General features: G+C 39.6%; 3 protein-coding genes across 5 annotated transcripts; 2 read left to right on the top strand and 1 right to left on the bottom strand.

Annotated features, from left to right (window-relative positions):
• Positions 1–1523: 1523 nt before the first annotated feature.
• Positions 1524–6702, bottom strand: zcchc9 (zinc finger, CCHC domain containing 9). Of its 3 annotated transcripts, none has more exons than XM_004572811.3 (6): positions 6622–6702; positions 4883–5297; positions 3043–3193; positions 2865–2957; positions 2383–2451; positions 1524–2113 (listed from the first exon to the last, which is right to left on the bottom strand). In XM_004572811.3, the coding sequence occupies exons 2-6, from the start codon at positions 5279–5281 to the stop codon at positions 2001–2003; spliced, it is 825 nt and encodes a 274-aa protein (XP_004572868.1). In that variant the 5' UTR covers positions 5282–5297; positions 6622–6702; the 3' UTR covers positions 1524–2000. The 3 variants fall into 3 exon arrangements, with proteins under 3 accessions (XP_004572868.1, XP_004572867.1, XP_004572866.1); XM_004572810.6 differs by lacking the exon at positions 6622–6702 and adding an exon at positions 6546–6583; XM_004572809.6 differs by lacking the exon at positions 6622–6702 and adding an exon at positions 6108–6521.
• Positions 6703–7164: 462 nt separating this feature from the next.
• Positions 7165–12862, top strand: LOC101482407 (hatching enzyme 1.2). The gene is made up of 10 exons (XM_004572812.3): positions 7165–7315; positions 7411–7443; positions 7544–7609; positions 8029–8078; positions 8533–8602; positions 8670–8784; positions 9351–9523; positions 9819–9900; positions 9987–10108; positions 12605–12862. The coding sequence occupies exons 1-10, from the start codon at positions 7264–7266 to the stop codon at positions 12652–12654; spliced, it is 813 nt and encodes a 270-aa protein (XP_004572869.1). The 5' UTR covers positions 7165–7263; the 3' UTR covers positions 12655–12862.
• Positions 12863–13333: 471 nt separating this feature from the next.
• On the top strand, positions 13334–18828 carry wdr45 (WD repeat domain 45). Its single transcript, XM_076886829.1, has 11 exons — positions 13334–13478; positions 13654–13740; positions 15037–15111; positions 15435–15539; positions 15730–15835; positions 15914–16008; positions 16091–16170; positions 16262–16470; positions 17141–17242; positions 17336–17481; positions 18422–18828. Exons 2-11 carry the CDS (start codon positions 13692–13694, stop codon positions 18529–18531), a joined length of 1077 nt encoding a protein of 358 aa, XP_076742944.1. The 5' UTR covers positions 13334–13478; positions 13654–13691; the 3' UTR covers positions 18532–18828.
• The last annotated feature ends 722 nt before the right edge of the window (positions 18829–19550 follow it).

The following is a 19550-nucleotide window of genomic DNA, read 5'->3' as shown; positions in this document are numbered from 1 at the left end:
GACTCTAGAAAACTTTGGTTCATGCTCCGCTCAGTGACTGCAAGGTGCCCAAATCATCCTCCACCACTGTGTTCACAGCTGGTCTGAGGTGTTTGTGCCATTACTCCAAACGTGCTGCTGTTACTATGGACAAACATCTCTTTGGTTTTATTGTTCCAGAAGTTTTTAATGTTTTGTTTAGATGCAGCTCTGCAAAGCTACACTGTGCTTTTACATAATTTCCTTAGGGATTAATAAAGTATTCTGATTCTGTGCTGACATGTTGCTTTTAGAAGTCATAATTGCACAAACCTTTGCAAGTTGTATTGTAATGAGTCCAAGATCAAGAAGGGTTGTTGCAGTTTCTCTGAACATTGCACAGTCAGACCTTTGGGTCTTAATTGTTTTCCACTCGTGAAGAATTTTTCTTGGGCTACAATGATGGACTTTAGATTGCTCAGATAGAGCTTTGTAACTCTTTCCAGAGTAATTAGATTGCTGATGTTTTTCTTGGGCTTGTATTTGACCAGGATATATCCTTCAATGCACATATTAAACAGATATGTAGGAGTGCTTTGTTCCATTTGCACAATATCTCTAAAATTAGAAACATCCCGATGTTGAAAAACTAGTTTATGTATTTATTACTTCTAGGCTGGAGTACTGTAATTCATTGTTGAGTAGATGATTATTATGTTCTGATATGTAAAGCATTTTCTTTTTAATATAAATAAACTCAAGAAGAAAGATCTTTCTAGGCCAGCACTACATCAGGTCAGCATTGATAGCCACTATTTTTCTCATCAACTAAAGCAGTTTTGTCTGCCGAGGACTGCACTGGATTTCCAAGAAACCTTTTGCATCATCAATGATGTAATTTCTTTTCTTCGTGCTCTCAGGGGAGGTTTTCAGTGCAACACAGGCCCTTGGTGTTGCACTGAAAACAAAGATTTATCTTCATCTTGAAAGAAAAAGTCTGGAGTGAACATTTGAGTAAAGTCCAAAAAAATGATCTGTTATTCCTCAAGCTTCCTGTGAGCCTCCTCTCTGTAGCTGCCAGTGTATAATGTTTGAGGTTCAGTTTATTATCAAGTCGGACTGCTGACATTCTTATTGATCAGTCATATAAGCCCCCCTGGTGAGCTGTGAAAACTGAAAACACACTGCAATATTATCACATTATTCCCTTATGCCTATGAGAAGGAAATTTTCCTTGCAGCTTTAAAACACCCCTTAAAGAGAAAAAGATGTTGGTTGTTGACACTGTACCAGATTTTTATGCAAAACAAAAACAGGACTTTCAGCGCTGTGAGAATCAAAGACACAATTTTTTAGAGGAAGGCCTGCAGCCTACTGACTATAAGTTCTCTACATTTTGCAGGCCAAAGCTTAACTGGTCCATAACAGAAGCTTAGAAAGACTTAGTACTGCCTCTGAGTGGCCGTGCTTCCACATTGCAGCTCCACAAAGCCTCACAACCACACATGTGCTGATTATGCAGCAAGTGGAGTCCACATCCACACATACAGTCCTTAAGTAACAGCCGCTGTACAAAGACTTTTTATTTAATGACAGCTTTAATAACAAAGGTATTGCACAAGCCATTTAGGCCATTTTTATACACCCTATGATTTTCAGAGGCTCAAAAGTAATTGGACAACTGAAGACAACCCAGTGGATGACTGTAAAATTCTTGGTGAAATAAAAATTCCCTTCAATCACATCCTGATTGTTTAATTTACAATCCACTGTTTGAGCGGGCAATCCATATGCTGAGGGAAATTGCAGGGGCCTTAGTCTGTGTCCACTTATGACTACTTCCTGCAACAAGAATTCTTAACTATAGCATATCAAAAGTAGCTGTGGAAAACTTTTTATTAAAAAGATCTCATTCATATACAGTGGTATACAAGACTTCATTCCCTGTTAGTGGGTAACCTGTCCATTTATGAAGTCCAGAAGCTGAGGTGGGTCAGAGAAGTACAACGAGGGTCACACATTAGCACTGCTCAGTTCTGTGATTAGAACTTCACCACTTTAGGCTGCTTGGGTTTGGCTTTCTTTACTGGAATGTGCACTTCCTCATGGTCTGCACTCATGTTGTTGGACAACCAGCCCACTGTCACATGATTATCTGGAAGCATATGAAGAGGGAAAGAATAAGAAACATCAGCCATGCCCCGCCCAAATCCTTTCCCATTATTTCTAGCTACCCACCACACCACAGGCTAGAAACACATTTGTTATAGACCTACAGACCTTTACATTTTCAGCTTCCTAAGCCAAAGATGTTCTCTAATTAATATCAGACTTCTGAGTGATTTTGCAAACTAATCTAAAAGGGATCATTTTTCAGGTGCACTGAAATCCCAAAAGCAAACGTTTAATTCCAAAGGTACTCACTTGGAGTCTGGTGCTCTGGACAGTCCTTCTGAAAATGTTCCACTGAGCCACAAATATGACAGCAACCTCCTGCAAAACACAAGATGCAGATGCAGTTCTGTCATCGTAAAGGGTTATTTTAAACATTCAATGGTGCAAAGCTAGCTTCCAAAAATACAAATATAAAACTAGAAATGAGCACAATAGGTCTGCTTTACAGATTTAGGAACTGGATGCATAAAAACATGCTGGGTCAATTTTATTTATATAGGACCAAATCACAGTAACAGTTGCCTCAAGGCGCTTTAAAACACAAACACTTGAATGCTAATGTTCTCCTTTCTGATTAAAACTACCTCAGAGAGCTAAAAGGTTAGATGAAGACCTCCTGCCATTGTAGCTTAAAGACTGAGTAAACTGCCAACATGGAACCAGCTATCCTCTCTCATGCAAGTGTGAAATTACTTATCGAGGACATGATGTATGAATATCTGTCTTTTTACCTTGAGCGTAAAGTCCTTTGGGATTATCAGGGCAGGATCGTGACAGATGTCCAGTCTGACCACAGATAAAGCACTTTGCATATGGGTAATCACCTGAGAGAAGCAGCATGGTTACAGCAGTGTTACAGGCAAATCTGATACAGCTGTTCAGGTGTTAGTCTCTGTGTTTATTCCTCACCCAGAGCAGGGTCCACTTTAGCTTTGCATTTGTAGATTTCATGTTCAGTGGAGCCACAGCGGAAGCAGATGCCTCGGCCCATCTCCTCATCTCTGTCAGCCTCTGGACAGTCTGCCAACCCGTGACCGGGCTTCCTGCAGTTAAAACAGAACTGAGAAGAGACACGTGAGTGAGGATTCAGAGGAGCATCATAGATCACATCGGGGTCAACAGAATTTCTATAAGTTCACGAAGATTTAAAAAAACATCACAACTTCTAAAAACGTTTTAAAATATACCAGTTTGATGCGCACTGAACACTTTCATTGAAAAGTGTGTGAGCTCAATATTTATATGTCAACTCACAGCTTCCCAAATTGATCACAGAGATTTACTGTTTTTGTTTATCTTATTTTAGTTATCCTAGGATTTTTTCATAGATTCAACTAAAGAAACAGTGTGGTGTGTTTTTGTGATGAGCTGCTGGTAACAAAGCTGTGCCTAAAGTTACATGTAGGCACAACACTGGTTCGTCAGTGTGAAGTGGCTTAATAGATTCCTGTCAAAATGCCAGGAACACGAACTACACTAAAGCAGAGTGAAAAAGCAGCCAACGTCCAAACTGAAACTTTGAAGGAGCTTCAGAAAGCCTGGACAACTACAGCTAAAGAAATGAGAACAAAGTGTCACTTCCAGATCAGGTGTAGCCACCATGAAGCCTCCTGACAGGTGTGATGTTCACGGCTGTGGTGGCAGATTTCAACAACTGCAGTGCTCCCCAAATGACCACGGGTGGCAGTATCTCACACTCCTGCCCTATCTTTATTGAACTATAGCTCACCAGCTAACTAACTTTCCACAGTCTAAGACCGAACTCCATCCTCCAACATGAACATGTTTGCCTTCAAACAGCGTGGTTTATCAGAGACTAACCCCAGAATTCAGGAGTGGATAGAATGGCCTGCCTGCAGTCCTCACCTTAAACCCATAGAACACTTGTAGGATCACCTTTGCGTGCTGTTCATAACTGCTCAAAGAAGTCCTACCATTAATTAATGTTCAAACTTAAATATGACGAACCGATCTCTATTAATCTATGTACTGTAGTTTTTCAAGGTAGCAGTAGTTAAACCACTGCTTAAAAAGCCATCTCTTGACCCAGCTGTCTGAGGTAATTATAGGCCAATCTCCAACCTTCCTGTCATCTTAAAAATCCTTGAAAGAGCAGTTGTTAAACAGCTAACAGATCACCTGCAGAGGAATGGCTTATTTGAAGAGTTTCAGTCAGGTTTCAGAGCTCATCCCAGCACAGAAACGGCTTTAGTGAAGGTTACAAATGATGATAACATTGTATTAGAACATGCTGTAGGTATTACAGGTACTGCGCTGCAGTGGTTTATATCATATCTAATAGACTCCAATTTGTTCATGCAAGTTAACCTTGTGGAGTTCCGCAGGTTTCCCTACTAGGACCAATTCCGTTTACATTACATGTATAAACTGATAAAACTTAGGTTTTTTTCCATCTATCAGCAAGAGTACTGAGAGCACTATGTGGGATCTCTACCAACATTAAACTGATGTAAGACGATTACAGCTCAAACCACAAATGGAATTTCCTTACATATACAAGCTTTCCAGTTGTATAAGATTTATATATTGTTGAAACAAAGAAATAATGGACCAAACACAATTTTCTTCACTTTTTGTGTCTACTTTATTTTTTCAGACCAAATGTAGGTATTCTAATTCAATGAACTGTGAACTACTACTATTACTACCACTACTTCACTACTGTGAACATGTTGGGAGTTTCCAAAAGTCTTAGTTGGGAAAATGTTTCAGACTTTCAACAACTCACCATTTTGTTCTTCTTATTGGTCTGTCTTTTTATCCTCCTGTCCTCCCTCTTCTTGTCCTTCTTTAGAGCATTTTGCACCTCCTCTCTGAGCTCATGCTCTCCCTCCTGACTTTTTTTAGCCAGGTGCTGCCCCGTTTGCTGGAGATACTCCAGGAAGCCGTTTACATCCTCGCTGACGTACTGCTTTTTCTTGCCGTTGGGTTTCTTTATAGCAGACCCACTGGGCTGTGTCTTTCTCAGAGGATTCCTCTCAGCTACTCCTTTAACGCCAGCAGTGCTGCTGCTGCCACCGTCGCCTCCTCCGGCTCCTGGTGGTCGTCTTGTTCTCAGCTGACTCCAGGGGGTGGCCTCCGCTGGTTTGTGTTTGTGGACGTTGTTAGCTCTCGCCCACCTCGTCATGACTGCAAACAAAACACTGAAGCACAAGAAGAAGGATTTCAAAGGAAACGTGGTGACATACACTTCATCAACAGGAATATTTCCAAACGTCTTCATAAAAGCATTCAGATATAGATGGGTGAATAAAGCCTTGGTAAGCTTTTGAGGTTACTTCCTGGTTGTACTGAAAAATGATTTGAAGCTTAAAACCCTCAAAGATGGATCCTACCAGTAACATCTATTGGTCAGCTGCAATTATAGCAGCCATGACTTCTAAAGCAACAGTAGGCGTCACCCCTACCTCATTTTGACCCCGTAGAAATTAATGCTAAACTAGTAATAGGCTGCCCCACTAGTAAACCTGGTTACGTAGCCCTTGTTATTTGGACACCTTTTGACATGAAGGCTGTTGTAAAATGATCATAATAACCTTATAAAGTAATCTTAAATACTGATATTGTCAAATCCCACTTAAAATTGGAACAGAAATTAGATGAAAATGAACAACTTCATCATTACTGCTGTTATTGCAGGTAGGAGTTAAAATGATCCCTCCTGGCTCTAGTGTTAAATGTGTTGTCCTGTTAGATTTCAGACAGTTTTGTTTTGTGACGTGAGATGACAGACATTTTAACATCACAGTGTTGAAGGTATGATTTTAAAGTCTGTGAGTTCTAGCAACTGAAGATCTCTCCCAGCACCATGAAGCAGGGAGGAAACACTGAACATTCCAAGTCTCCTCATAATGAATGAAACAGCAGCAAAGATTCCAATCAGTCACCTCACTTCAGAGAAAATTAAGACTTTTGTACTCAGCCATAAACATATTAGAAATATGGTATCTTACCAGAATTCCCATGATGCACTGGTTGCATCGTCACTAACCATACATTAATACGCCTCTCTGCATTTAATTATGAATTATTATTCATCTCTTGCTCTCTTCCACTGCATGTCTGCTTCCTGTCTTCCTCCCCTCATAGGGGCCATCTGATGTTTGGGGTTTCTCCGTATTGCTGTTGGGGCTTAACCTTACAATACAAAGTGCCAGTCCAAAAACAAATCAGTCCAAGGTACAAAGTTTTCGAAGGAGGATGCGTAGTTTCTAATGTCCCCTCCACCGCTCATCGTTGTTTAAACGCAGCAGTGAACGTGTAGCATTTCCAAATCAGTCAAAGCTTCAAACCAGCGCATGTAGAGCTGAACCACATGCTCATTAACACATTAACATGCATCACTACCGCAGCCTATTCTCTTCTATCGTCAACGACCACTGAGCACGTACCAAACCCCCTGTCTGCTCGACATTTTGATAAAAGTGTCTTTACAAATGTCAAGAAACTTCGGCTAAATAGCGTTACCTCCCCACGTCTTCAGCCCGTGTTTGGTTTTTAAACCGGAAATACTTTCTTTTTCTTAATGGTGATTTGTGTGCATGTGTATGGCGCAGGTCTGCCACCCTTTGGTATGGAGTCATTACTGCATATGAGCGCAATAATAAAAAATAAAGAAATTAAAAAATAAAAAATACATTAAAAAAACTAAATATATATAAATGTGTGTGTGTGTGTGTGTGTGTATTGTGTAATTTGGAAAGTTATACTTTCTCCACTGCTGATAATAAAATATTAATATAGTATAAATATTAATAAATTAGGAAAAAGGGGGCCGTCTGACTGTTGTGGTTTCCTCTGTTTTCTCTGTATTATTATAGGGCCTTTACCTTCACTATAAAACACTCTGAGGTAACTGTTGTTGTGATTTGGTGATATCTTAAAAAAAAAAAACAACAGAAAAATTTGAATAGATGTGTGAAACCCTACACCATAAACTAGCATATTAAAATGTATTTATGTATTGCCTTATTAAAACTGTGAAACCTCCTCCTATGAGCCTCACAGGACTGAAGGAGGAAGCAGCATCAGCTCACAGCTGATTTTATTTAGTGCAATTAATGAGGATGAGGAGCTGGAAGCCTCACTTGTGTCCTGACCTTAAACAACATGCTGCAAATACTCTGTGTTGCTCTTGTGTGTGCAGAATATCTGAAAGATGGTAAAAAGTCAGCATCTAACATGATTATTTTTTTAAATTACATTTTTCCTCTTTAAATAAGCAAGCGGGTGTTTTTCTCTCCTGTTGTGTTTCAGTGTACTGCAGTCCTCTACAAGAAGCCAAACGAGGTATAATGTGTTCACGTTTAAGCCTGGAGGGATGAGTGTCCTGGTATTTTAAATATCAGAACACTCTTGAGCGTTATGCTGTGTAAATGTGTTTTTACAGCTCTTAAAGATGACTGGCTAATCAAGGCGGTGCATTACATGGAGGAAAACCCAGAAACTTTAGAAGGTGAGCCCTAACAGTGTTTTGGTCATATTTTTTCTTCATACATGATGCTGTACCTCACTGCGCACAGTCAGTTGTGCGCAACCAGGAGCCACAAGCTACCTAGGTTTATTCAGTGTTAGTTAGTCATATGGGCTGAGTTAATTCTTCTAGATGGAGTTTGATTATTAATGGATCAGATCATTTTGGCTAACTAGGAAGCACCTCAAGGGTGTGGCTGATAAATGTTTTATCAGCCGTTATTTATGAAGTTTTTAGGATATCATTTGTAGTTAATAGTCAAACCTTTTCAAAACAAGCACTGGAAACCTTAAAGTTATCACATGAACTAATGGTAGAAAATAAGTGAATGTGATTGAACAATACAACTTTGTAGTAGCACTTTGTAGCTTCATGCTGATCTCCTCTTGTTGTTCTGTTAGAGCTGATGGACAAAAACTATGCTTTGGCAGAAGGAGACATGGTGCTGTTGGTGAGTTATCTGAGAACACATGCCAAAACTGAGGCAACAGATCCACAGACAGACTTCTACACAAAATTTGGTTTGAAATGTCTGCACATTGAGTTTAGGAAAAAAGTTTGCAAGAATCGTACTCTTTGTAAATTATGGACATAACCACAGCCATGTTAGTGGGACCTGTGGTAAACTTCCAGCTGAGCATTTTTGCCACCATAATTCTAGTGTTCTGAATCCAAACATGATCAGAATGACAGAAACTAACAACAAGGTGGGGCCTTGCCTCCTTTGAGTCTAATGTGAACCATAATTTACAAAACAAATTCAGAAGGGCATGAACATGGCAGTTAAGACCAGAAAATCGTAGGAAAAAGTTCATTGAGGTCATTTAAGCTTCATAACACTGAGCAAAGATGTGATGTGGACTAGGCAGTCGGTGAACACTCTAAGTATTTCATTTCTTCTGCAGAATGACAGGAATGCAGTGAGCAGTAGCTGGCCAACTCTGGAGATACCCTATATCATTAGCCCAGATTTAGGTAAGCACAGTATGTGCATTTCATTGGATCTTTGAGAAGTCTGTCTTACTGCCACTTTGTTTTTCAGCTAGTCGCACAGATGATATTCTCTCTGCTATGGAGATGGTGTCCAAACACACCTGTGTATCCTTCCACAAGCGAACCATCGAGCAAAACTACCTGCTCTTCAAAACCAGTACAGGGTATGTAGTTTTCTGAAGCTCAGTCTAAACTCTGTTTGAACTGCAGTTGGAGCTCAGATTGTATGCTGAACACCCCAAGTTTTCTGCAGCACTTAGTGTTCTGATTGGGTTTCTGAAATATTGGGTTTCTGAAATATTCAGTTTCTGTATCTTAACATGACAATATGACATCCTGGCTGCAGAAACCTCTGGCCTGTACTGCAGGTCAGCATACTCAGAACCTATATCAGGCTTCACTAAATCTAGTAACTGCTATCACGTAACAGAGAATCACTCAGCAATGTCAGTCTACAAAAGAAAAAATGGTGAATTTGGTACTTCAGTCATGCCTCAGAGCTCATGACTGTGAGGATGGAAATGGATCAGTTGAAAGTGAGTTTAAGCACCCTGACCAAGGCACATAACGCTGGTTTAAAAAGAAAAAGACTCTCCTCACTGCTGGCAAGATTAAGTACAGCAACAACTGCTTTTTATTTTTCAGATATTAATGTTTAAAGATGGATGTCTCATTTAAAAGAAGAAAAAAAAAAAAAAAAACAGGACACTAACCTGCAGTTTTGTTCTAGCTGTGCGTCATTTGTGGGCTTAAAGGGTGGCGAGCAGCCTGTTTTTGTTGGGCCCCAGTGCATGGTAGGTAACATTGCACATGAGATTCTTCATGCTCTGGGTTTCCACCATGAACACACAAGGATGGACCGTGAACAGCACATCACCGTTATTCACAGCAACATTATGCCAGGTAAGGGTTCTCCTCAAATATTATCTGTACTGTTTAAACGCTATGGTAGCTAAATGGTCATAATGCTTGGAACTTGTACAATAAGAAAAAGTGTTTTGTATGTATGTGTTTTTCAAACTCCAGCTTTCCCTTTATTTGACATAAAAAAATGAACCTGTTTACATGTGTGAGGCAAACACAGCTCTCATCTTGGAAGATGAGCTTCACCACAGTTTACTGCACATTGTGCATTTACCAAAACTTTTTGGGGGTTATTGATTGTTTACACTCAGGGAAAGTATCACATGTCTTTCAGGGATGGAGAAAAACTTCAGAATGCAAGATGGCGAGACCTTTTCTCTTCCATATGACGCTACCTCCATCATGCACTATGGAAGGTACAGTACCCAAAATGACAAATGCTTAACAAACCGTTTCTCTGTAAAGGTTATGTGGTACTTCAAGGTGATTACTCTTGTGTCAGGGATTTTTTTTCAGCGACCGGCCTGCCCACCATCTTCCCAAAGAAAGATGTGAAGGAAATGGGACAGAGAGATAAACTGACAAAGACTGACATTGAAAGGGTTCGACGTCTCTACAGCTGTGGTATATTCTCAACTCTGCTCACTGCACATAAATTTCATTTGTGGTCTCCACATTTTGAAGCTTTAAAGTTAGTGTGGCCACCATATTTTTGTTGGAACCAGAAGTGATCGCATGTGGAATCTTAGCAAGGTGCACCGAGGCGCTGTTTGGTGCTAATGTGGAGAAAGTGATCCAACAAAATGTCTGGGATTGTCCATCAAAAAGTTGTCAGCCAAGCTGCCTGTCAAAGTAGCCATGCCTCTGAATTCAAGTCTTACCCAAAACCAAGTGAGTTGTAAAGATCCATTAGCTAAAAAGAGCACCCCAGCCTAATATAGGACTTTTGTTTTCCCTCCAAGTGGCAAAAGTGAGTTTCCTTGTGACAACCATTTTGCATTTTTAATCATTTTATATGTACATATGATTTATATATACAGTTAGGGCCGTATGTATATATATTTAGACACTGACACAGGTTTTGCCTGTTTACTAAAACATATTCATATTGTTGACATGGACATAATGTGTAGACTCTCAGCTTTCATTTGAGGGTATCCACATTCAAATTGGATGAAGGATTTAGAAGTTTTAGTTCTTTAACATGTGCTACGCTATTTATTTTTTTAAAGGGACCAAAAGTAATTGGACAATTGACTTAAAGGCTATTTCCTGAGCAGGTGTGGACAATTCCTTCATTATCCCATTATTGATTAAGAAGATAGTAGGCCTAGAGTTGATTTGAGATGTGGCGCTTGCATTTGGAAGATTTTGCTGTGAACCATGCGGTAAAAGACATTTTCTGTGCAGGTGAAGCTGTGAAAACGGAAACAAAAAAAAAAAAAATCATAGAAATTGCTACAATATTAGGAGTGGCTAAATGTACAATTTGGTACATCCTGAGAAAGAAGGAAAGTACTAGTGAACTCAGCAATGCAAAAAGATTTGGATTCTTTGGACAGATTCTACCAGAATGATGGTATACCACATCACCTGTAAAACATGGCACAGGCAGTGTCATTGCTTGGTCGTGCATGGGTGCCAGTGGCACTGGGATACTAGCGTTCATTGGTGATGTGACACAGGACAAAAGCAGCCCAGTGAATTCTGAGGTGTTCATAGACATGCTGTCAGCTCATATCCAGCTAAATGTAGTCAAATCGATTGGGTGGTGTTTCATTATACAGATGGATAATGGCCCAAAACATGCAGCCAAAGCAACCCAGGAGTTTATTAAAGCAAATAAGTGGCGTATTCTTGAATGGCCAATTGAGCATGAATTTCATTTGTTGAAAACCTGAGACAGGCCCACAAATGGAAACTGAAAGCTGCTGCAGTAAAGGTCTGGCAGAGCATTAAAAAGGAGGAAACCCAGCATCTGGTGATGCCCATCAGTTCAAGACTTCAGGCTTTCATTGGCAACAAAGGGTTTTCAACCAAGTATTAGATATGAATATTTTATTTTCAGTTATTCCATTTGTCCAAATACTTTTGCACTCTGAAATTAAGGGATTACGTACATGCAATCTTTATGTAACTCACTGAATTAAAGCTGAAAGTCTGCACTTCAACCGCATTTCAATTTAAAATTCATTATGGTAGTGTGCAGATCCAAAATTAGAAAAAAAAAAGTTCTCTGTACAAATATTTATGGACCTAACTGTATAAAATATGCCAATGAAATGTATTGGCAAAGGACATCAGCAGTTACCTTTGTGTTTACCCAGAATTTGTAGCACATCTGGTTAAAGTCTGAACCACTCTGTAAGCCGTCCAATATAATACCAACATAAAGGAAAATCTGTAAGGAAATATAGGGTGGGCTTTGTAATTTGTTACTTACCGCATTCAACAGTTGAAAGCTGGAATAGATACCTGAGCTCTGGCCTCAATAGCAAGTATAAGAATAACTGAAGGAAACTAAAGACCTAATAATAAGTCTCACTCTGAACAGACTCACAATGTAAGTCAGCCAGCAGAAATGGCCAAAAACACTAGTGTGGCAGAATATAGACTTTAAGACCCGAATGAACAGATTACAAAATGCCAGAGGGGGGCTGTGTTAAAGAAACTGCTAAAGTCTCAGAAATTAAGGACTGAAAAGATGCAAACCAACTACAGAGAGGGAAAAATGTCAAACAAAGAAAAGATGTCTGACCGAGACATGGCAGTCAAATGATGTTGAACTGACAACAAAGATGCCCTTGAAAGCTGATTCTGTTCATCTGGAGTTTGCAAAATTAAAATTAAAAAAAAAAAAAAAGCGATGACCTGATGATCCCAGAATGTCCTTTCTGGGTTTTCCTTGCCTCGATTATTGAGGATGCATTTGGATGTACAACGAAGATGATAGCAGCAGTTTAACTTCCAGAGATTTAAAAGCTTATTAAAACCATTTATTAGACAACCATTTATTATATTTTTAAAAAGTCAAAGTTAACTAGTAATTCTATACATGCAGACTCAATGAGTTTAAAAAAATGCTGTTTTTAATCTTTGCTTGTTTCTCATTTTTCCAAGATTCCCTTAAACAAACTGAGAAGGAAAGCCATGACTGGGATGATGTCTGATCTCGGTGCCACCGATGGAGGCTATGAGAACCAGATTACTAGCATTGTGGTTCTATCTGCCTACTCCAGCACCTGAACAATGACACTAGCAGTCAGCAAACAAACTAGTTGTCATCACTGACACATCTATTAATGAAAATATGCTGGCCAGGATCTGGTGGATTCATCTCCACTGTTCAATAAACCAAAATACTTTGTTTCTCTCTAACCAGAATTTGTTAAGACTTTATTGTTTGCACTTTTTTTGGCTTCTGGGGGAAGAAATGGTAGGCTTGATGATCAGATGTGCACACTGAACTCACTCAATTTCTGAATTTTAGAAAAATAGACTTCAATTAAGGGTAAAAGAAATATCACAAAGGAATACAGGTGATGTAGTTTATAGTAGAGCAACACCCATATTCTCACGAGCATGGGTGTAAAAGCTGTTCTGATCCACACTCCAGTCCAGAAGGTGGCGGTAATGCACCTGAAGGTGTTTGGCAACCGGTATAAAAAGATAGAAGGCCCCACAGAAACCAGTGTGAGTATTCCAGTTTGAAGGACCACTTATTCTGATGAAAATAAACTGGTTGGCTAATAATTGATATGAATATGTTTATTACAATTATGAACTCAGATTATGCAATTAGTCTTTTAACGTTTAATAGAAATTCTTTTGTTTACTTGTTTTTAACAGGAAGCGGAACCTAACCGGAAGCACGTGTCGGTGACGTCTTCCTTGAAAAACAAAAACAAACCTATGTGTTGCAATATTTCTGTTTTCAGTCGACGTTTGATCAGCGCCTGAAATCGTTCGTCTCGTTTTTGGTGTGCGCCTTATGGTAAGACTTGCATATGTATTTAAATCCAGAGAAAACCAACAAATGATCGCTTCTGCCTCCTGCTAATGTGGCTAGCTGCCTCTGCCAGCTTGTGTTGCTCAGCTTAAAGCATCCAGAGAAAAACGAAGACTGTGGGCTGAAGATCCGTCCTATTCTTTTGTCCCATCTTTCTCAGGTTGCTGCAGTTTACCGGTAATAGCTTGTTTGAGAGCCATGGCCCAGCAGAGAGGAGTAAACAGCCTGCAGTTCAATCAGGACCAAAGTAAGTTGCCTTTGTTCATGAACTGAGTTGGTGCACGTTTTAGAACCAAACTAAGTTGAGTTACTGAGGAGAAACCTGGCAGATTTACAGAGGCTCGAAAATTTTATTCATATTAACGTCAAAGGGGAAAATGCACACCCAAAAGAACAAGATAACAATGGGTACAATGAAACTAGAGAAAGTGGTGTGAGAACGGTGGCACGTTCTCTGGCTACACAAAGGGAAGGCCTTCAAGGGAAATGGCTTTGTTCTGTAACTACATTCTTTTCAGAGCTTTTCAACATAAAGTTGTCTCGGAAATAATCCATGTAAGATTTCTTATGTCTTTTAACTTACAAGTCGCTCTCTGAAAATTTGGTAAATTATGATATTAGAATAATACACATAGATGAAACTGAACACTGCTGTGAAAAACCCAGAACGATTTACGAGCTAACCGCCAGACAGAAACTACATGTATTAAGCTGGTTGTGGTTAAACATATTACATATACAAAAACAGAATTAGTAAGAAATACAGAACCAGGCAAATGTGTGATAAAGGAAAATCTATATGTACCTTCAGTTATTCTCCTGATATCCATCCACACGTTCATTAACTACCAGTGATTACTTGTTTTGCCGGTTAATCGTCTGATTTTCTGACCTGGTCACTGCTTGGTGAGCACAGCCTTCCCCCAACAAGGCAGCGCTGAGACTTATCTTCTGTCTAAACTGAAAATGTATTGCAATATGTTGATGAATGTGTAGATCAGAGGGAAGGTGTGGGTTGAGTAGTTTGGAGACAGAGTTAGAGAGGCGTGTTTTGGACATGTGCAGATAATATAGAAGATAAACAGCATTATTTAGAAAGAATATATTAAACTAGTATATAATAGCAAAATCAGTCTGATGAGTCTGTTACTGTTGCTGTTGCTAGCACTATGATGTAGCACTTGAATCAGAGTCAGAATACTTTATTAATTCCTAAGGAAATTATGTGTTTACAGTTGCTCCAAGACGATAGGAACAGCAACAGACTGAACTAAATTAGATAATAAAATAGATTACAAAGTTACAAAATATAAGAAATAACTTTAATATATACAAGTAGCTCAATTATAAATATCCAGAATATTACAGAGAACTATGGAGGCAACACAATGAAAAAGCCCCTGATGTCCCCAGCACCTGGTTCAGTTTGGAGGATTATTACTGGGCTGTAAACGGCTCCAGGCAGCTAACATGTTAGATTTGCCAAAGCTGAATAAGAATGATTCATAGGTTTAAATCTTCTCTGTCCTCTAATCATCACCAGGCTGTTTCTGCTGCGCTATGGAGACGGGGGTCAGGATTTACAACGTGGAGCCGCTGATGGAGAAGGGCCACCTGGGTGAGTCCTCTGACCCGGCTTTCACATGTAGAGCAGTGCCTGAGAGAGAGCTCATTCATTATTTCTAGACATGCTACCAATATTTTTCAAGACATTTTGGTAATTATTTTCAAATGTTTCATGAATATTTCAGACATGTTATGTGTTTATAGATGTTAATACTTTTCAGACTTTTATTAGTGTATTTAAATGTTTTTCGTGGTACCTCAAGTGGCTGAAATGCTGGGAAAACGATGACTTTCATAACGAGAATACAAGGAAAACATTGTTCTTGTGCACCTTTCCCTAAAAAGGACTTGAATATGTGTTTGTGTCATTTGCAGACCATGAGCAGGTTGGCAGTGTAGCCCTGTGCTCCATGCTGCATCGCTCTAACCTGCTGGCCATAATTGGAGGTGGAGTCAATCCTAAATTCTCAGAAATATCTGGTGAGTTGGTTTAAAGTAGGACGTGCATTGTACAGCTTTGACCGGTGTGTGTGTGTGTGTGTGTGTGTGTGTGTGTGTGTGTGGGGGAGTCATTATTATGAGAGGTGTTTGCTATACCCAAGATATGTGAGTGCACCTTAAAAACATGATGGAAAAATAAGTTTTTAACAAAACAATGTCAATGTCTCAGTGTTGATTTGGGACGATGCTCGGGAGTCACGGGATCCTAAGGACAAACTGGTGCTGGAATTCACCTTCACCAAGCCTGTTCTGGCTGTCCGCATGAGACACGACAAGTGAGTTTTACATCACCTCACACATGCTGTTTATTGTCACTGAACTGTCAAAATGATAGTTGCCTTTGCTCCCTCTAGGATCATCATTGTGCTGAAGAACAGGATCTATGTGTACAGTTTTCCAGACAACCCTGTCAAGCTTTTTGAGTTTGACACCAGAGATAACCCCAAAGGTATCATACTACTTGTGTAGAGCTGTTTTTCCATTGCAACATCCTGCTTAGCATTTTGAATACAGTGAATTCTTTCTTTCAGGTCTTTGTGATTTGTGTCCCAGTTTGGAGAAACAGCTTCTGGTCTTCCCAGGTCACAAATGTGGCAGCCTGCAGCTGGTTGTAAGTCACAAACAAACAGGACGTTTTATTTCTCCTGAAGAAAATGTCTGTGTCGTAAAAGTCGTAGTCTAACATGTTGCTTTTTATTCAGGACCTGTCCAACACCAAACCTGGAACATCATCTGCCCCTTTTACTATCAACGCCCACCAGAGCGAGATTGCCTGTGTGGCACTCAACCAGCCCGGCAGCGTGGCAGCTTCAGCCTCTCGTAAAGGAACCCTCATCCGCCTGTTCGACACAACGACCAGGGACAAACTGGTGGAGCTGCGCAGAGGAACAGACCCTGCCACTCTTTACTGGTAAACACTCAAGTAGTAAATGGGTAGTGCACCGATGTTCCAGAATATTTCAATGTTCCTGTGTCTTCAAAACCTCTCAGAATCAGACCTCAGTGCATGCAGCAAGGAGCACACTTAGCGTTACAGAGATCCTTCACCCAATAAATCAAAAATAAATAAATAAACGCCCTCTTCCTAAAACTCCTATGAATGTATATGAATAGAGCCAGTTACAAAAATATCTGTCTACACATTTCATTCAAAAAAAGATCACCACTGCACAGCTTCAGTTGATATTAACCATACGTTGTAACATCAACAGGGGTTGCTGAATCTGGCCCATTATGTGTTAATGGGCACATTATGTTCTCTGGTAATTTCTTTAATTAATTAAATGAATTACAATAGTCTAAACTAATATATATCTTACATCTTAAAAACTAGGATTTTTTTTTTTTTGGCAATAGAACAATACATTAATTCTGTTCCTCCATCAAGATCAGAGAAATTAAAGACAAAGAAAAAGGCCTTCTTATTCCATATTTATTCTGCATGATGAATAAACTGATTTTAGGAAAAGTCATGAAATATGAGGTGAGGGTTTTAATGTAACAGAGCTACAGAATGGCCTGTAGCTCGGTTACATTACATTTGGCAGTTGTAAAATGATACTTGTGGTTTTTCTTTCCAGCATCAACTTCAGCCATGACTCATCCTTCTTGTGCGCATCCAGTGACAAAGGCACAGTTCACATCTTTGCACTCAAAGACACCAAACTCAACCGTCGCTCTGCGTAAGACCACTTTCTGCTAATTGAGTCCTTTTAACACACACACACACACACACCATCGTGATCCTCACGCCTCTGCTCCTCTTCATCCCACAGGCTGGCACGTGTTGGGAAGGTGGGTCCTGTGATTGGTCAGTATGTGGACAGCCAATGGTCATTGGCCAGCTTTACTGTGCCTGCTGAGTGTGCCTGTATCTGTGCTTTTGGAAAGAATACTTCCAAGAACGTCAACTCAGTCATTGGTGAGGGAAACGTCAAAATATAAATGTTGTCTTTTGTCATATACACAACACAGCAACATGACTGCATTGGTTGTTACAGTGACATAACCATAAATTCACACCTAGCATGTTATGGTTGGCTCGTTCACTGCTAAACAAAGAAGGAAGAGCCGGGACTTCCGGCGTGAGGACATGGTAGCATAGCACCAGAGACCCTGCTATTGGGGCTCAACAATAAAGGAGGAGATGTGTGGCGAAATAATGCTTATCGGGAATCTGAAAAAGAAGTCGGTCACAGTGTAACATCCCGAGAGTCAAGATGGGGAGGGGAGAGAGCCACACTGGAAGCACACCAACCTATAGACTCTCAAACAGCTGATCCCGTTTTCTTTATTGGTTAGGATTTGATAGTGATGGGAGTTTTACCAAAATTCATAAGATTCTTTGCTTTGATGCTGTTTTTAATGCGTTTTAAGGATGTAAACACAAACATTTTACCCATGTCTGCAATTATTTAAAAAAAAAAAAAAAAAAAAAAAATACGATAGTGGCATGTGAAGAAAAACAAACTTTATAGCTTGAATATTCAGTGGATTGCTGGATTACTAAAACAATCGGTAGCTGCAGCCCTGGATCATGTGTGTCGGCCTTTGCTGTAAGTAAAAAAAAAAAAAAAAAAAAAAAAAAAAAAAAAAGTAGTCCAGAAAAAAACTCCCATAATGACCATTCTGCACTGTATGCACCATGGACGCATGTTTTACACTTAGCATGAGTTCACTTGTATTTACATATGGCATCTGATATTTTAACAAGAACAAGAATTTGTGTCATTGTGCCTTTTTTTTTTTTTTTTTTTTTTTCTCTCTCTCTCTCTCCATATGCCGTAGAGCCACAGTGCTAAACTCTTTAAACTTCTTTAAAAAAGAAAATTGTCATTGTAGTTCTGTTTTGTCTCCTGCAGCCATATGTGTGGACGGGACCTTCCATAAGTATGTGTTCACCCCTGATGGAAACTGCAATCGAGAGGCCTTCGATGTGTATCTGGACATATGTGATGATGACGACTTTTAAGGCCACACAGAGAAACAAGTTCTAGATGAACATGAGGATTATGAATGGAAAAAGACTGATTTTAATGAATTATCTCCTGCTGTGAATCTGAGGAGCACAGACTTAATGCAAAGAGTCTGTTATATGAAGTTTTATGTAATCAGTTTTACTTACAGTGTATAGCAGTGTGAATATAAAGTTTTCTATTGGGCTGTTAACCATCACTCTGAAAAGTTCATGTTATATAACAAAAACAGGAATGTATATGTTGTATGTCTTGGAAACTAATATTGAATTAAAATGATACTAAAATTTGAATTCACTTTTGCTAAGAAAGCAGAACATGAAGCCCTGTTATTTGCCTGTTACATTAGTGAATGTATGGTGCACATTTCATGGCATAAACAAAAAGCACTTACGTGGAAATGTTGCTTTGTCATGCTGCTGTAGCAGATCACAAACCTCCAGAGCTGCCACTCTCTGGGGAGTATTTCCTTTTAAAGAACATGTACTTATTTTATGTATATTTTGTTCTTTTTAAACATGGTTAAGAAGTTGGTAGTGCAGTAAAAATTAGATAAGAGTAGCATGACAGAAGTTTACTCTGATTGCACAAACGTCATGTAGGAGCAGGTAATGGATAAAAGGCATTGAGCTTATTACATGGAGGTGGCAGATGATTGCTCCATTCCATAGTCAGTATCCGTAGACACTCCTGTCAATGATCTGACTTGAGGGGGTTCAGGCCTAAGCAGAACAGCAGTGGGGACAGAGCTACAGTGCTATGGGCTTGAAGTTTGCCCCTAGCGTTGTACGCCACATCCCCATTGAGTTCTCGATGAAGGGTCTTAGGGTCCTAATGATCTTGTACAATTCTAGGCATTCTGGGATCCAGGTGTGGGGCACTAAATCACAGGTGGTCTTGTAGTCAGTAGCTGGTGTTTCGCTCCTCTGGTGTTCCTGCCTATTCTCTTCTGTTCCCCACTCATGTATTTAGCCATATGCTTGTTCATCTTAGCCACTATGATTCCTGATGGGAG

The sequence above is a fragment of the Maylandia zebra genome, linkage group LG7, assembly GCF_041146795.1.
Source record: "Maylandia zebra isolate NMK-2024a linkage group LG7, Mzebra_GT3a, whole genome shotgun sequence".
NCBI classification, from domain to species: domain Eukaryota; kingdom Metazoa; phylum Chordata; class Actinopteri; order Cichliformes; family Cichlidae; genus Maylandia; species Maylandia zebra.
This window is presented reverse-complemented; position numbering and strand designations above follow the sequence as displayed.